Consider the following 19,630-nt stretch of genomic DNA (forward strand, 5'->3'; position numbering starts at 1 on the left):
ATATTTATGGCAAAAAATGCCCGTATTTCATCTACAGTTGCAGGAAATCGCAAGCTATTTTTTTTTTTTCCCGGTTTGTTTACATTCTTCGTAACGGTTTGTTTCCGTAGTAATCAGTTCAAACAAGCATGAAAAAGAAGTCTAAAGGTTTCGCTTCCTGAGAAAGACTATGGGTAGACCCTGTTTCCTCACAAAAATTGTTAATAAAAATATTTTAAAAATCTTTTTGGTGTAAAATCATCCTCGCTGTCACCGTTGCCGCTTTCAGTTTCGGATACAGAAATATCCGATTTATTATCGTTCACCATGTGCTTTTGTAGCTCATTCATTCTTTTCTTCGATATCTCCATATCTTCTGTTGAAAAACCTTCAAATTCGGAATCACTGCTTGATAGCATGAAACTCCTCTCCATCTTCAAAGTTGAAAAAAATCAACGCTGCAAAAAATGTGGAAAAAAATCTTCCAAAATTCACTGAGTTCAAATATCAGGCCAAACAATCTCGGAGACAATAGCTCAACTGTTTGTAAAGTGAAATCAGGTGTTTTAACGAATGTATTAACGAGATTTGGGTTCAAATATACATTTAAATAACAATGGGTACGCTCGGCCGGCTTAGTCTTATGAACCAAAAACTTTTTCGGCCAGCTACGGCCGGGTTAGTAACGAAAGGGTTAATATGTTTTACTAAAATTGCTGTTGCTTTTTACAGATATCATCAGAAAACGGTACACTTATATGCTTTTCAAAATTTGGTGGTACACCTAAACTAAAAATATAACTAAAAGCATAGGGAGATTATATTCAGGTTACACCGTGGCACACCAGTGTGCTACAGCATACCGGTTGCATAGCACTGCTTTACACCATCTTGGTTTCATATCATCAAAAGTATACAAACCGCCAGGGTAATACTTACAATAGATTTTGTTTTATCAGGTCTGGTAGTAATTGGAGGGGGTACCTCTTCCTCTTCTTCTTCCTCCTCCTCAGGAGTAGTGGGAGCTGAGTTTTCAGTTTTAGGCTACAAGAACACACATACAAAAAAAAAAAAAGGAAAAAAACGGTGAGCACTCTTGCATTAAACATTAATGTTTAGACAAGTAGAATACCTAATATAAATGGGACAACAGGAGAAGAATACTATGTTGGAAAGTTGCCTTGTGTGGTTATGAGATCCTAGAAGACTGAGATTGATACTATGGGAGGAATGACAAAAGATGTCTCTGGGCAGAAGTTATTGCAATGAAGGGACCAAGAAGCTGTAGGAGTTTATAACGAGTTTTTCAATAAGGAGAATAAAGGAAAACTGCCATGGTTCTCGTCACACACCCGCAAACAGAATTAGATAAGAGCTTCTCCACCCCACAAACACCGATGAATCATGTCAATAGAGTGATATAGAGATTCATCCCCCATGAACAGACATGTTTTCCCAGAAGATCGGAAATAAAGGACACCATTTACATTCTGGTGGCACTGGTTTACAACTGTCATGCAATGTCAAGGCAAAGTGACAAGAACACACACACAAGGCATTAGGAAGGGCATCCAGCTGTAGAAACCATGCCAGAATAGACAATAAAGCCTGGCCTTATCAGCTCCGGTCAAACTGTCCAACCCATGCCAGCATGGAAAATGGACGTTAAATGATGACGATGCTGAAGATAATGATATGCGTAGATATACATGTGCGTGTGTATACATCTTTAACTTTTGTTTCAATTATTTGGACTGTGGTCATGCTGGGGTACGGCTTTCAAGAATTTTAGCCAAACGCATTGACCCAGTGTTTATTTTTCTAAACCTGGCATTTATTCTATTGGTCTCTTTTGCTGAACCACTATGTTACAGGGATACATACCAACACCTGCTGTCAAGTGATGGTGGGGGACAAACATGGACACATGACCGCAACATATATACACAGTGGGCTTCTTTCAATTTCTTACCAAATCCACTAACAAGATTTTAGTTGGTCCAAGGCTAGAGTAGAAGCTTCTAGCCCAAGGTGTCACACTGTGGGACTGAACTCGGAACCACATGGTTGGGAAGCACATGGCTCCAGGTTCAGTCCCACTGCAAGACACCCTGGGCAAGTGTCTTCTACTGTGTCGGAAGGCTAACCAAAGCCTTGTGAGTGGATTTGTTAGACAGACACTGAAATCCTGTCATATATCTATCTATCCATACATGTGTGTGAGTGTCTGTCCCTCACCATTGCTTGATAACTGGTATTGGTGTGTATACATCCCTGTTACTTGGCAGTTTCATAAAAGAGACTGATAGAATAAGTACCAGGCTTGATGCGTTGATGGGCTTCTTTCAGTTTCTGTCTACCAAATTCATTCACAAAGCTTTGGTCAGGTGGGATCTATAGTAGAAGACACTTGCTGAAAGTGCCATGCAGTGGGATTGAACCCAGAACCATGTGGTTGGGAAGCAAACTTCCATCACACAGCCACACCTGCACTTGTACAAAATTATACATGTGTGTGCACGTGTGTTTATTTAGATGATAGCACTTACAAGACTAGTTGTGTGTGTTTTGAATTCACAAGAGTGTATACAAAATGCTTAAATTTATGTCTTATATGTGTAGAGGAGATGAGAGTGAATATTTTTTGACTTGTCAATACTGGTCAATGCACTCTGGAATTGCCTCCCCATACCAAATTATTCTGTGGTATTTTGATTAGTATTGAATAGATGAATGCTATTCACCTCAACTTTACCTTATACATATATAAACACTGAATTTCAAATCTTGTGGTATTCTTACTATAAGAGTATAATACTTGAAGTGTCAGGAATTATTAACAATAAAAGTTGTTCTTCAATAACTGAAGCAAAAATAGATATGCCCCAACACCTACAAATAAATATATACATATATATAGTTACTTACACATATCACAAGAGTGGTTCCAAATTTGTCTGAGAAGCTTGGTCGAACAGAGCTTGAGCTTGAACCTGAGGATGCAAAAGAAGTAAATAAAATCATAAATATGCTTAGTTCATAACTGGATAATCAGAAACCCAACCATAAATCTTTGGATCAGCTTGAACCACAAGGACAGGGATAGGACTATACAGATGGAATGGACAGCTAAGACCACATGGGCAGTGTAGCTAGGACTATATGGATCGAGGTGGCAGTGAAGGCTACAAAGACAATGTTAGTGAGGACTATGGGGGGGGGGGGCAATTAAGAATCACAAGGACCGAGATATTTTCCATTGTTTGGTTTAACACCACCACCAGGACCCTGAGTGTCTAGGATGAGGATGAGTTTCTCCTTTCCTTCCACTAGTCATGGGTCCTGAAAAGGGTCATGGACACTACCTTCCTTCCCTTGACAAAGTCTTAAAGAAAAATAAAAAACAAGGATAGAAGCTAAGAGAAGACAACTGAATTACCTCCCCTTCAGTAAGTATTTCCTCTCAGTGACCAAACATGCACAATACAAAGACGACCATGACAAAACCTCTCTCCTTAGTGAATAAATCATCCACAGAAATGTTATGGAGTCTAACTATAAAGAAGGTAATGAGAGAAGTTCACTGTTGTGTGACACTTTGGGCAAGTGACTTCTGCTATAACCTCAAGCTGACCAAAAAGTCAGTCATAAAGGCAAGCTTTCCAATATTTTCAGTATCATGATGTATCCAAGGTATTGTACTGCAATGCTTATCCAAGATATGATATCCATATATATATATATATATATATATATATATATATATATATATATATATATATATATATATATATATATATATATATATATATATATATCTAAGACATGATATCCTAAAAAGGTTGAGTTGTTAGAATGTGGCATAAAATGTCTTGTGGTATGTGTTTTAGCTCTATGTGTTCTGAGTTCAAATCTCACGTTGGGGAAATTTGCTATTCATATTTTCGGGGTGAATGTACCAGCCAAAGGAGGAAGATTGGTGAAATTGTTACAGGATGAGACAAGATGCCTTGCAATAATTGTTCTGGCTTTTTGCATTCTGACAACAATACTTGTGATAACGCTGGTCTCAAGTTGTATCAAACCCTGCCATTCCATTGGATGACATCAAAAACAGAGAGAGAATAGACTTGTGTGCATAAAAACCTGCATCTTGCAGAGGAACTTTCTAGTTGCAGATCCATCATAGTCTTATGGGATAAATGGAGGCCTTTGATCCAATAAGGGACATCCCTATAGTTGTTTCAGATGTATTACCCATTATATATTCTGGGCGAGATACTCCCTAAATGTGTCCACACACATTAGATACTTACTACTACTAGACTGTTTAATATGCATATATTTGGATTCTTTTTTCTCTTTTGTAGAGTTATCGTAGTAGTTAAGTACATCAAGAACAGCCTGTGGGTTTTTCTTCTGTTCCAGTTTAGATATATTGGAGTTTTGTAATAACTTCGCCCATGACTCTGGCATGCCCTAGAGAAGAAAAAGACCACAAATTAATAACAATTATTAAAACTTAATTCAATTCAAACATCAACTTTTATGGTTTCATTACTCAAGGAGTTTCAATTTTAATACGATATTAAAAGACACTATCTCTAGTGGTTTTCAACTATATTTTACCTATGGACCCCTCTGATTACTATTTTACCTTGGTGGACCCCATCGCCATTCGATATTTAAGAACTAGCTTTACAGATATTTCTTTCAAAGTTTGTATTTTGTTTTTCACATATTCATGAATCTTTAAAAAACTACTGTGGGTCCCCAAGTTACTATTTGGCTTGCGTGAACCACTGCGCTAGGCAAATATTATCTCCCTTGTTAAGGAACTATTATTAGTCACTAAGGATATGTATGAAATAGTAAAATTGAAATTTCTATAAATTCTTTTTCAACATTTACTGACATTAAACATGCGATGAAAGCTATAGTTACAATATTAACCAAACCTTTCTGTTATACTCCCTCCCTCTCAGTTCTATATAAATCTAAGAAGCCCTTAGCAATGTGTACAATATAGAAAATACGTTCTTCACTCCAGTAACAGAACTACATACATTTTCATAAATTCCCCCACCCCAGCCATCAACTAGTGAAAGTAAAACATTTCATACAATACACGTGTCCCGAAAACGGGAATTGAGTGACAGCGGATTTGTATATTTAAGAAGTTATGAGCAAACGGTGTCTCTTGTTCGATAAACAGAAAACCCGATGCAAAAATCTGCGGTGTGTATGTATATGTGTGTGCGTCTGTACACGCGCGTACGCATACATACTATATTTATCCACACATTCGTACATTCACATGCATCTTACAAAGATATGTGTAAATAAACCGACTTCCGCATGACCTGGCACAATGATGACATCTAGAAATTGAATCGTGTTTGAAACAAGTATCTCGTTCAGGGAGATTTTTTTTGGGGTTAATTAATAAGGACGAGTTGAGTATGATATCAGTGGCGACAAAATAAAATACCAAACAAGGTTAAGTTTGAAATATCTAACTCTTTGGCCTAGGACTGAATATACATGTCAAGTAAAACAGAACATTTATAACGGTGTGCTTTTACATCATACGATTACTTTATTTAAGGCTCTTTGTTGGAGCTTTGAAATAGATTGTTCTTCGAATTTCCATACCTTATGGAGAAGGAAAAGGGTAAAATTTCATTCGTTTTTAAAGTTTCCCAGTGTTTTACACAACGGAAAATGCAATACTGAAAAATAATCGCAAAAATTTCCAAAAATACAAACTCGTCCCCTATTTCCCTATACTTTTCCCATGAGGTAAGGGGGTTTTGGAGGACAGCTATTCCAGCTCCTTTATTAAGAGGAACATTTAAAAAGTCAAAACAACCTATCATGAGAGAAGAGGGTTTATAGTCTGCTTGCAAATTCAAACTAGTGTTATGCATATGATAATCAGTGATAATCGTGTTTAAACGTGTTTGCGTATATAAAATACATACAGTAAATTCTCCTGTGTGAGGGTCGAAGCCGACATGAACGGTGTGCTCGAAGTTCGAGGGGTGTGATATAACTGGTTTTTCATTTTCCTTGATTTTGGCTATCTTGTTGCCTGAAAAATAAAATGTGTATACATATATAGATATAATAATCTCAAATAGCCATTAAACATAACAAAATAACTAGATATAAAGAAATATAAAGCAATATGGTTACAATCAAGTAGGAAATAAAATTACTATTTATAGGAATTCTGAAACAAGGGAGATTAACTGCAATGAAGTCATGGAAGAGATCCATAAGACGAGCCAAAAGAAATATTTAATGTTGAATAGCTAGTCAGGATTAGCTTTCAATGGAGGTTTCTTATCACAACAAAGTAACTTACTCTATCATCTGATAATGACAGTTGTAAACATGAGACCAACAAAACAAAATATCAGACAGCCCAAAATAGATAGGTTGATAACGTGTGGTGGTAACAAAGTCTACCGACGAATGACGACACATAGGAATTGGTAGGAGCAGCCGGGTCTAAGAAAGAACTGAAGAAGAGAAGTGGGTTAATGATTGTGAAAATAGTATAGCAATGCGAGAGAACTAAAGGTGAAAGCTGTGTCAATAGGTCCGAATGTACATCCGTAGTCATCTGAAGATGTGCTATTTTTTGCACTTTACAGACCGAGATGGCTGGCTTCAAACAGTTCAGTCCATCGCCTGTTTGGTTTCCTGTTTGGTTTCCTGTAACTGATCTAATTCTTTTGTTCAGCTCAGCAGAGTTCTAAATATATTTCCGGACATAAGAACTGCAGAAAATACTGACCGATAGCATTTTGTAGAAGAACCATTATCATTGTATTGAATGAACCTTTCGGTGCTCTGTGTCATTCACAATGCTAAATTAAGGGTGAAACATTCTTTGTTCAGAAGTGCTAAACATAAACTCTAAGCCAGTGACACACAACTGTTTTCAGCAGATAATCTACAAAACTCACGAGAAAAACTTAATGGAACAAGAGGGTGTAAATATTTAAAATTTGGAAATTTATTTATGCATTATATAAGATACACAATGTGTGCGTGAGTGTTTATGTCCCCGTAACTTGGCGATTCGGTATAAGAGATCAATAGAATAAGTAACAAGCTTTACAAAAAGAAAAAAAAAAATACTGGGTCGATAAGTTCGACAAAAGTTCTCTAAGGCAGTGCCCCAGCATGGCTGCAGTGTAAAGACGGAAACGATAACAGATACATGTCAATTTACTCTTAATTGACTTAAGTTTTAAATTGTCTTCTGAAAAATTCTTGACTTCCACAGTCTTAAGAAACTTGCTGTAGATCATCAAAACATTGATAGGGGTATTGATGGTCCAACTGGACTATGTTGTAGATAGTTAAAACCATTGGTCCATTAAAACAGAAGATATGTAACGTGCAGGCATGTATAACTTATGACTGAGAAGTTAAGAAGTTTGTTTCGCAATCATGAAGTCCCAGATTCTATCTCATTGTCTGGAATATTAAGCATGTATCCTCGACCATAATCGTGTGTCGATCAAAGCATTACGGGTGAATTTGAATAGATGGTATCCCGTGGAATGGACCATAACTGTAAATGCAAACCTATTCGTTACAACTAATACGGCAGATAACTAAATCTATTAAACTTATATTTAAAACTATATTTGTACTCAGTATGTAGAACACGCTGCCAAGGAACTTTCTCCTTTATCTATATTGTTAATATTATGTTTCTTAAATGAGGTCTAATAAGACTGAAACAGGTCGAACTGGCTTTAGATGTACTCCCATTTATAGTGTTTAAAAAAATTTCTATCAACTGATTTAAGAGGGTTATCTCCATTGTCCGCTTTTGATTTAAAATACTAATAGAGGGAACTTGTCTTAATACAAGTTTTGTAACTTATCATTCGAGTTAGCAGGATCGTTAGTGCATCGAACAAAATGCTTAATGGCATTTCTCCCGGCTTTACGTTCTGAGTTCAATTTCCGCCAGTCGACCATGCCCTTTCATCCTTTCGGGGTCGATAAAATAAGTACCAGTTGAGAACTAGAGTCAATGTAATTGACTAGCACTCTCCCCTAAAATTTCGGGCCTTGTGCCTGTAACAGAAAGGCTTATTGTTATCACGTATTTAGTGGTTAGAACAGTGCCGACGTCTTTTCTCACTACCATATTTGATGAGAGAGCGCGGGGATTAAAAGGGACCGAGATTGGGAAGTAATTGAGCTTTATCTAACATGAACAACTATTCAAACAATTTATATTTGACTATTTATTCAGCACACACATTACTATTACTGAGACATATGTCATGTCTAAAACACCTTGAACACCTTTGTTGTATTTTTTAGCTCAGGTCATTCACTCTAACCGAAGAGGCATTCCATATGTAACCATGCCTATTTTCGGCGGATTATGACAGACTGCATTATGTAATGTCTCATTTCCTAATGTAAGTTGGTAGCTGTGTGATTCGAGGAAGATTTGACTGTTGGTGTGTATGTGTATAAAAGCAAACAAAGATGTCTTATAGATGAGGCAGATAAACTCGATTACCACTGAAAACTTTTAACTCATTGTTTTCTGATGAAATAAGTCGCCCGCCCATACACACATTAAAAATGTTAAATGACATGTTAAAGGAAAAATGAGAAACCAAGAATAAATAAATAAGATAATAACAAAAAATAGATTTTATCTCCTTCCATAGAGGTAATAGCATAATAGTTATCGAACCCTCAGCCATCAGAAACAGCTTCGAAACAAAAAAGACGAACAGCAATGGTTAGTTTGTGATGAGACGTGATGGTAAAGTCGAAATAAAGCTAAATAAACACACACACACACACGTAAGGTAATCATTAACTAAAGCGGCGTCAATTAAAATGAAACTAATAATAATAAAGGGAAAGTACAAAAATAACTTGTGTAACCTAAAATGACTCAAACGAATGTTTAAAAATAGCCTATTATTATAGATTAGGTAATTATTGTAGACTGTTTTCATTTCTCAACACTATCGTTTAGTTAACTTATTAAACCGAGCAGTGTTGAAAATACTTTTATTTTTTAAATCATTACTGTTAGTTTAATTAGTTAAATTCCGTGTGCGTGCGTGTGTGTGTGTGCATGCAATGTCTGTGTGGGGAAAAAGGAACCTCATCACTACCACATTCTATTCCACCACATTTTACTCTACGAATTCTACAAAAAGTTACTTAATGAAAGGTTTGAAGGAGATAATTAACAGTCTTGAATTGCCAAGAGTGGAGCACAGTGAATTTGAAAGATTCGACTCTTTGGTTAAAGCAACATTTATGCACTACAGTTCTACACAGTAACCACCACCACGACCACCAACAACACCACACAACATGTATTCTACACAATCGTCACCTAATAGATAACTAAAACACAATTCACAATAAATATGTAAAAAGTATCACCTAACGGAAGAAAAACAAAAAACAGTGTTCAACTCACACAGCAAATGTTCTACATTACAAGCTGACAAGACATACCAATAAGACCAGAAAAACAATTCCTACAAAACAGAACACGCAGCATAAAGACTATTGAAAACATTGAATTAATCGTTGATGATAATGATCCCTTTAATTGCCCACTAGGGTAGCTGATGAAGAGGATACAAAGGATACAAGCCCACCGACTTGGTTAGGTAGATCATAGCCGTAACCACTGACCCCTATTTCTTTAGAATGGTGCTGATTGTCTCCACTTCAATAGCCCTCTTGGTTCACCCAGTTGAAAAGTTCCATTTTCTGCAGTAATGGCTCAAGAGCCAGCATGTACAGAAGAAGAGAGAAGGGGTAACTTAGTGGAATGGGACATATGATGTGAAATAGTTCTGGAAGTTGACTATTTACTTTGACCACCGAGCAAGTGTTGCAGTGCCCTAGAATGAACCAATCACCTAAAATCTGTCTGAGATGGCTTCCAAATTGACCAGGGTCCCAGTGAAGCCAACTTTGTTCCCAATCCACTCTATGATGTATTGCACAAAGCAGAGGTTATTGTGGAGCAACCTCTATTTCTTTCTACTGCTAGCTTTTTGCCAAATGTTACGATTTTGACCTAGTTGCCCTATGTTGATTGCTGCCTAACCAATTCACGAACTTGGTCCCTGTAATTTTTGCAAACCAGTAACTTTCAACAAGTTCTTGTTTCTGGGTCTAATCTAAGTCAACCAATCAGATAACAAATGTGTAGTTTATGTAGTCAGCTAGTTTTTAACTGTGGACATCCTACACTATCTATTCACTGGCCTAACAAATACTTTATCTAGATTCAATCCACATGACCTGCTGTGGTTGTTCCATGTCCACACTGGCACGACAAAGAAATCCAGTCAATACCTGTCAGGCAGTTAGAAAGATTTTCAAGGCTTTTGCACCTTTTCCTCCTATGTGTCACACCACCACCCACTGTTTCGCCAAGTGTATAAAATGTAGTTCCAATTTGCCACTAATAGTAGATATCAGGATGTCTCGAGGAAAGCTCCTAGACATTTGAAGAAATTGGTACAATAATTTATCAGCCCCAAAGGAATGAAAGCAAAGTTGACCTTGGTAGGATTTGAATTCTGAAGGTAAAGACCCAGGAAGGTGCATGGTCCAGTGATGGGCTCACAGTTATGAGGTAGTGAGTTCGATCTGCGGACTGGGTTGTGTTGTGTTGTTGAACAAGACACTTTATTTCATGTTGCTCCAGTTCACTCAGCTGCGACGTCACAGGTGCCAAGCTGTATCGACATTTGCCTTTCCCTTGGATAACATTGGGTGTGGAGAGGGGAGGCTGGTAAGCATGGGCGTCTGGTCTTCCATGAACAACTTTGTCCAGACTTGTTCCTTGGAGGATAACTTTCTAGGTGCAATCACATGGTCATTTATGACTGAAGGGGGTCTTATACTTATTTAGTGATGATGATGATTTTATTTATTTGCCATAAGAGTGACAGATGTAGAGAACGTTACACGACAGGTTACAAAATAATAACTGACAGAAATGGAAAAGTGATGTTAGTAACTGGATCCATACAGATGTCATTTTGTTATGAAAAAGCTGTTGTTGTTGCAGTTGTTAATTTGAGGTTAGATGAGGAGTCATCAGCCATTATACTATTTCTCAGTTGCAAATTGACAACATATTCTAAGCACAGATCAATCATTCAATGTTTATCCATATACTTATAATAAAGAAAGTAACACTAATGGAATAAAGATGTGTTGATATATTTATTAATATATGGAAGATAATGACACTGAGATGTTGAAAAAAAAAACCCTGTCTGCGATGTGGTGGAGATAGTTTTTTATCTCCTTAGATCTGAATAACCATTGTAACAGCATAGAAGTTGCAGTTGAGAACCAACTAAGGCAGTTCCATAAAAGAATGAAATTACTGGTAGACTGGTAGTTTTTTTCCCCAAAACTATTTTAAACACAGAAAATATATTTTCAAAGATGAAACCATAGCCATTATTTCCAAGCAAGTGCCATACTTTTATTAATTGTTTTAGATGTCTATGTAATGACGAGTAGACATAGACAAGTCTTCCCACCCCTTGACCCAGCAGAACATTGGGGATGTGACAGCTGGAGGGATAAAGAGTTGCATTGTGCTATACTGTTACTCATTTTCATTTGACTTGACAGGAGCCACAAGAAATGAAGGGCTTTGCTCAAGGACACAATGCATTGCCTAGACCAGTAATTGAAGGATATAAACCATGTATAGGAAACAGATTTGGTAAAGGATTAATATTGGCATTTGAAAAGATTTAAGGAAACACAAAGACATTCATTGCTTTCTGCTGATCTAATAACTATGATAATGATTTCAAATTTTGGCACAAGGCCAACAATTTCTGAGGAAGGGGTAAGTTGATTATTCTGGTACTTATTCCACCGACCCCAAAAGGATGAAAAGCAAAGTTGATCTCGGCAGAATTTGAACTCAGAACATAAAGACGGATGAAATGCTGCTAAGCATTTTGCCCAGCATGCTAACAATTCTTCTAGCTCACTGCCTACTGCCTTTCTAACGATTATAATGATGCCATGGGTTCATGATTCATGTTACAATTATTGTTTTCTCCAAAATCCACATGCAGTGCTTCCCTTGGCACAGCCTGCTTTGGTGCCACTTAAGGCTTCTGACAGTCAAAGTTAGGTATGCATCTGACTTGTGGAAGCAAGCATTTAGGCAAAGTTTTTTGAGGAAACTGGCAGTTGTCCAAGTATGCAAATCTCTCCTTTCCACAATACTAATATTAATCCAAGGAAAAGGCTTCTGACTTCAACTGATACAGCTTGATGTCAGTGTCATCACAAGCCCTGCTGTCAGAATATAAAAAAACTAGAACAGCCACTTTACTGGATCCTCTAACAGCTCTGCTAATCCACTTCCATGGATTGGTCCCTTTTCATCAATCCTGAAAGAATGAAAGGAGAAGCAGAGCTCAGCAGGATTTGAACTCCAAGAGTAGAGAGCTGGAATGAATACTGCAAGTGAGGGTGAAGAACATTTACATGATACTTGTTTCAATCACTGGACTGTGACCATGCTGGAGTACTGCCTTGAAGGGTTTAGTCAAACAAATTGACCCCAGTGCTTGTTTTTAAACCTGAAACTTATTCTATCATCCTCTTTTACTGAACTGTTAAGCTACAGGTATGTAAACAAACTAACACTGGTTTTCAAGCAGTGGTGGTGGTGGGGGACAAAGACAAATATATAGACACATGATGTGATGAGATTCCACATAGTTTCCATCTTCAAAATTCACTCACAAAATACTGGCTATCTTCCACAAACATGCTCCCAATCAGAGACATAGATGTTCATAAATTCGCAAACATACATGCTTACACATCAACCACAAACATATGCATACATACACACATGCTTACATGCATGTGCATGCGCACACACACACACACACAAGTTCACATACAGACATGCACACTCACCTAACAAAATAGCTTGTAAATAATCACACTGAAAATATTCAAAAAATATTTTAAAAATCTGGAAATGTCGTAGTGGTGGTGAGGGTGAGTGGAATTCAGTGTTTATAATAAAAACTGTACACCATATTAAACTAATGTAGAAGTGGTTAAGTACAGCATAAACACTACCACCAACAATAGCTCAGAGAGAGAGAGAGAGAGAGAGAAAGAAAGAATGAATGAATGAAAGAGGAAGATACTGTGGCTGAATTATGCACTGTTGGTGTTACATGAAGGAAGTGAAGGGTTTTCGAAAATAATATAAGCTCTGCATGGGTGAAAGTGAAATGGAAGACTGGAAAAAGCAGAGAGGCTTGTGCTGTGCTCACACTCCAGGTGATGAGGGGAGAACCAACGGCTGTCAGTCAACACTGCAAGAAGACGCGAGGCACAGAAGGTTTACTTTATGGCAAGATCAATAATTATTTAACAGAGTAGAACAGAGCAAAGAGTATGCCCTCTTTGTTTCTCTTTAATCAATTCCTTTGCAGAAATTAATGAATAGGAGTGAACCCTTCAAAGGGAGCATGTGAAGGAGAAACAGTGAAGAAACCATACACACACACACACACACACACACACAAAAGTAGGAGTGGGGAAAGAAATTCAACGAAATCCTGAGAAAATTAAATTTCATGGCTTAAAACTGTTTTATTAGGTTAATTCCAACGTCAAGAATATCTCTGAAGTAGTTTCGATTTGGAGGTTGTTAAATGGGGAAAAGTTACCCCCCCCCACTCCTTACTGCAGCCTTTTCTTTACTGAAACCTTGTTTGAATATTTGAACATTAAATAAGGAACCAAACTGCTGTTCTCTGTCTGCAATGACTAATGTCCTATTTACTGCTGCTGCAGTTGTTGGCTCCTTTACTTAGCAGTAACTGATTAGATGTAAGGACAAGGGAGAAAGTTTTAATCAAAAACATGGAACAGAAAAATACAAAATAAAGGAAGCAAATATCATATTGTAGTAGGATGCATTCAGAAGCCATAAAACACACACAGCTCTCACAAAACATAAATCGCATGCACGCAGGGAGTTTTAAACATTTTACATCCAAGGGCCAAGCTATATGTAAATTTGTGCAATTTCTTCCTTGCTCAATTAGTTAAAAGTGGAAGGATTAATTAACACAAGACAATTTTTTTTTTTAAGAATGGCATGGAATAAATAGAAAACTCCTACATTTCTCACTCACAGCTTCTGAGAGGTTAATGAGGAAAAATACAATAAGTTATATATCCTAAATTCTGATTTGAAAAAAAAAAACTCAAAAGTAACCCTTTTGTTACCATATTTCTGTTGAAATATGCTGCCTTTCTTTCGGTTGATTCTGAAATTAATTAAGAATTTAGTAAAAAAACAACTCAGCATAAACTGGTCTTTGAAACACAAATTGAGATGAAATTTTAATGGAAGGCGTTAACTTAGACCTCTTCAAAGCAGGAAAACCTTGTATAAAAGATCACTCTTAAACAAGAAAACTGAGGACAGCCCAGTGGCCTGTGTTGCTATTCTTCAGAATTTCATTAAGGTGTACTACACCCTAGATTAAATGATTGCTTGTGCAGACACTGGGTGCAGGAAATTTTGAAATGTTCAAGGGTTTCCATTAGTAACTTGTATGAGTGAAGTAAAAGAGCTAAACACTGCCTACTTTGATAATAATAACTTTGTGACCACTGCACGACCCTTTCCTATATGTTTTAGGACAGGGAAATTAAATTTCTAAAAATAATTCTTCCTTACTGGAGTTCTTTTGCAAAAGATCTGATGTTTTCAGCTTAATAGGTATTAAATGTGTGTGTGTGTGTGTGTGTGCATGACAGATCCAATGATAAGGCAAACGCCAAGCTAATACTGAAACTAATTGATCTTGTAATTACTAAATTCTTGACAAACTGACACAACAAACTAAAACCTTGAATTAGATCCAAATGATTGATAGAGTAAGTACCAAATGGTTTACTTTAAAAAAAAAAAAGAAAAGAAAAAAAGTACTGGGGTTGATAATTTGTTCAACTAAACCCTTCAACAAGGTAGTGCCATGGCTGCAGTCCAATGAGTGAAATAGATAAAAGATTAATGGTAAATATTCAGATTTGTAAAATGCCATGCCATCCATGTTGAAACAACAAAGGAAATATGTTAAGAGATAAATGTGAAGGTTAGTCAAGCAGTTAGAGTATCGGGCACTAATTGAAGGAGTTAGTGACCAGTACTTAGTCACCCACGCTATATTGTGTTGGTGGTCAAAATAGCTTTTAACACCCAACAGCCTACACATCTATAAAAGTAGGTGCAACAGCAGAGAATTACTAAGCAGAAGCAGCTGGTTCAGTATCCAGAAATGAGCTGGTTTGTATATGATAAGTCATAAGCTACTTGGTTTGTATATGATAAGTCATAAGCTACTTGGTTTGTATATGATAAGTCATAAGCTACTTGGTTTGTATATGATAAGTCATAAGCTACTTGGTTTGTATATGATAAGTCATAAGCTACTTGGTTTGTATATGATAAGTCATAAGCTACTTGGTTTGTATATGATAAGTCATAAGCTACTTGGTTTGTATATGATAAGTCATAAGCTACTTGGTTTGTATATGATAAGTCAACTGTGTTGTACATAAGTCCTAAATCAGTTGGTTCTTTTCATTTCTACCACCACAACCACCATCTTCATAGTAATAGATTACCCTAAAAACAAAAAGAAGGAAAACAAGACAAGAAATCTAATAAGTTCAACTGACTCTAGTTAGTACCCAATCATGTAATAAGGTATCTATCAATTTTGTTGTTGTCATTGTTAGAGATGGTGATGGTGTCATAACCAGCATGTTTATTTTAAACAATCATGGCATCACATCACTTTTTCAAGCCACTCTTCACGACTTCAAGGCCGTTGCTTTGAGAAAAATCTACTTAAGATACACATGTGACATGATGGACAAGCTGAACAAATTTGGAGATTAATTAAGATGATGTTTATGTCCTTATATGGAAATAACCTGGTTGTACATACCTTTCCGCATCTCCGTAATCTATATTTTTCACTTGTTTCAGTCATTAGACAGTGGACATGCTGGAGCACCGCCTTGAAGAATTTTTAATTGAAGGAATTGACCCCAGTAATTTTATTAAAGCTTGGTACTTATTCTATCAATCTATTTTGCTGAACCACTAAGTTACAAGGACATAAACACACCAACACCAGTTGTCAAACGATGGTGGGAGGACAAACATGGACACAAAGACACACATACACAAACACATGATGAGCTTCCTACAGTTTCCATCCACCAAATCCACTCACAAGGCTTTGGTCAACCTGAACCTAGAGTAGAAGACACTAGCACAAGGTGCCATGCAGTGGCACTGAACCTCAGAAGCATGTCGTTGGGAAGCAAGCTTCTTACCACAGTCACACTGGCGCCCTCTACGTATATGATGATCATCATCATCGTTTAACGTCTGCTTTCCATGCTGGCATGGGTTTGACTGTTTGACTGAGGACTGGTGAAACCAGATGGCTACACCAGGCTCCAATCTGATCTGGCAGAGTTTCTACAGCTGGATGCCTTTCCTAATGCCAACCACTCCGAAACTGTAGTGTAGCTTTTATGTGTCACCGGTACAAGGGTGAGTCAGGCGGGTACTGGCAACGCCACCCTCAAAAGTGCTTTTTGAGTTGTGATCCTTGTACTGGTGGCAGTTTCTGCATCGCCCACCAGACAAGGGATCGGGGGACCCTGTCAAAGGTTTTCTCCCAGTCCACAAAAGCCAAGTATAGGGGTTTATCTTTGGCTAGGTATTTTATATATAAATATAATTGGAAAAATCTGGAGTCAACAAGAAGGAGTACGGTTGAACATCTATTTTTCAGTCACTACAATTGTTTCTACGCAATGAAGTTTTCTAGGCATGTAGGTGCTTGAAAAATAATTGTCCAACCATACTTCTTGTTGACTCCAAATTTTTTCAATTATCTATTCACACATGAGAGATGTTCAAATGCAAGCCTGGAAGTATGTCTAATACTGCTACTGGATAGCACAGGGTGAAATCTGAAGGTGGATGAGCTTTATACTGTACTCTACTATGTTCTTAACAGAATATACCATAAATAATAATATATATAAGTGTGTGTGTATATGTGTATATATATATATATATATATATATATATATATATATATATATATATAAGATTCAGGTGAATATGGTACTTATGTTGAGGCACCAGAATTTAGTACAGTATTACCCATACAATTTCAAAGTAAGGTGATTAAAATCAAAATAAGCAACAAGGATATCCAGAGGTAATGCAGTACGATCGTTTCATGCAACACCATTTAATTGAACAATGCAATCATTACATCAATTTAAAATGCAGAGCAATCCTCAGCTGCACAGAGACAAAGAATTTAATTAAATTAGAACAGATAGACACATTAGTATAATTAGACCTAAAATCTCCAAGAAGTTAAGGAGATAGACAAAGAACATGTTGTCTCTACTACAACATAGAAGTCCTCAAGTCCTTCCATGGAGTATCAATTAACTTGACTCAATGGCTTTTGCCGAAGCAGATCACTAGAATTTCTTCAAAGTCATGACTTTTACAAAACCACTTGTCAAACTTACAGTGCTGCTTCTGTTACTGATGTTGTTGTTTACATCAGTGCACTGAAGCTACTTGGTGTCACCAATTCACAAGTGGTGTTTTTACTTGTTTTTAAGATAGCAGAGTGCCAAATGAGGGAAATCTTGGCTGCTATTCGTAGCAGATCGAACAACCACATAGAGGCATCTATGTAGCTGCAAACAGGTTGAGTTCAGTATAAAACTGACTGTCCTTATTTCAGAAACTGTTGAGATCACTGAAACATTGCTAAGTGGTAAAGTGTGCAGTAAAAAGAGAACAATGTGGAACAACATCTGGGATGGCCAGTGGTGCTTGTATTCAATCATCAACATTCACAATGGGCAAACAGGAAAGAGGAGAGGTCCGATTTTACAGAGATAACAAACAGTGAAATGCTTCAGTCTGGTCAATATACGTATTGTTGTTGTTGTTAAAGATTCTAAGAGACTTCTGTTGAACAAAGATAACATTCATAGACACTATAGAGGAGACACAATGAAATATTGGCTACAAAAATACAATCTATTTCAGAATGGATGGTACAAGTGGCTGGGAAATCACATTCTAGAAAATGTTAACATAGATGTTGCTGTGTTTAACCACAGAGCAGCAGATATCTTGTCTTTCATACATAGTGTATCCAAGATACGATACATTATCTAATGTGTGCATGTGTGTGAAGGAGGGAGGAAGAATGTGAGAAGCAGACAACTCCAAGATGCAACCCTCAAATCCATAGTTCTGAATATGCCATTCTTCCAATTTGAGCACTATGTTGTACATTCCTACATACACTTGGTTAATTATATGTTATGCAGTGTTGCAGTCTGGGCACGTTATATTCTTTCCAATACCCAAATGTAATGTTTTCTTTGGGTCCATGACTGCCAGCCTTCTTACTGTATTTGTTGGTGTCATTGTTCAACAATATGTTGTTTACTCACCATCCACCAACCTCCCACAATACTATGTCACACTTCCTAATCAATTTGTCCTCGTCATGACCGGAGAATGAAAAAAACAACCAACTCTTCAGTTATATATAAATCCACTTCAACTTTCCACAATATCATTCTTTCACCACCATCAACCCTTCTCTTTGTCATAATATAACAAAATAATATCTACTGCTTATGATCTGATAAAATCAGTTTCAATTGATGAATCCACAATAGAAAATTAGAAAGGGAAAGAGAACAGATATGTTATATCACATTTTGTGCACAATGGTGTGGTTGATTACCGGATTCTAACAGGCCCTGCATTTATGAAAGCAAAGATGTAACTCAGGCTTGACAAATACTGCAAATGCACCAGTTTATTTTCCTGTCAATGTTTATGTCAGTTGCCAACATAACACTAGAAACACACACACACACATATGCACAGTCTTTCATCTTTTACTTGTTTCAGTCATTGGAATGCAGCCATGCAGGTGCACTGCACTGAAGGGTTTAGTTGGACAAATTGACCCCACTACTTCATTTTAAGCCTGGTACTTATTCTATTGATCTCTTTTGCCAAACTACTAAGTTACAGGAAGATAAACCTACACCACCAAATAACAGTGAAGGACAAACACACACACACAAGTGCACAAGTGTGTGTATGTGTGTCAACGTTTGAATATTCAATGCTATCCACTGCCAGAGTGAAGTAGTGCTGATTGACAATCTTTGTTGATGTTATGACCAGTTGCTGTGTGCTTTTGAAAGCCTGTGAAATATATCCCTCACTTGAAAAACAAGTAAAGGGTTAATAACAGGAAGAATATTTAGCCATACACTCCAGCAACAAATAAATCTCTGTCCAAACCCATGCAAACATGAGTAATATGCATGGTAAACAGCATCGCCACCCTGATTTAGCATTAATATGCCATACTGGTATGGGTTGAACCACACATATATATATCTATATGTAAGCAAGCACAGACATTATGGGCTAATAAAGAGTTTTCATCTA

The 19,630-nt window shown here is 37.0% G+C and overlaps 1 protein-coding gene across 16 annotated transcripts in view; it reads right to left on the reverse strand.

Annotated features, from left to right (window-relative positions):
* The window catches only part of LOC106875408 (serine/threonine-protein kinase PAK 1), a 190,346-nt gene that overhangs the window by 17,946 nt on the left and 152,770 nt on the right, over positions 1–19,630 (reverse strand). For 8 of the 16 annotated variants that reach the window (XM_014923521.3, XM_014923522.3, XM_089337807.1 and 5 more), the window contains 4 exons: positions 5,964–6,073; positions 4,296–4,458; positions 2,908–2,981; positions 919–1,023 (listed from right to left, as the gene is read on the reverse strand). In XM_014923521.3, coding sequence (XP_014779007.1) covers positions 919–1,023; positions 2,908–2,981; positions 4,296–4,458; positions 5,964–6,073 — 452 coding nt within the window. Of the gene's footprint in view, positions 1–918; positions 1,024–2,907; positions 2,982–4,295; positions 4,459–5,963; positions 6,074–6,349; positions 6,608–19,630 lie in introns of those variants that run through there. The other 8 variants (XM_089337808.1, XM_089337810.1, XM_089337809.1 and 5 more) reach the window with 3 other exon arrangements.

Source organism: Octopus bimaculoides, chromosome 19 (assembly GCF_046866305.1).
Source record: "Octopus bimaculoides isolate indiv1 chromosome 19, ASM4686630v1, whole genome shotgun sequence".
NCBI lineage: Eukaryota > Metazoa > Mollusca > Cephalopoda > Octopoda > Octopodidae > Octopus > Octopus bimaculoides.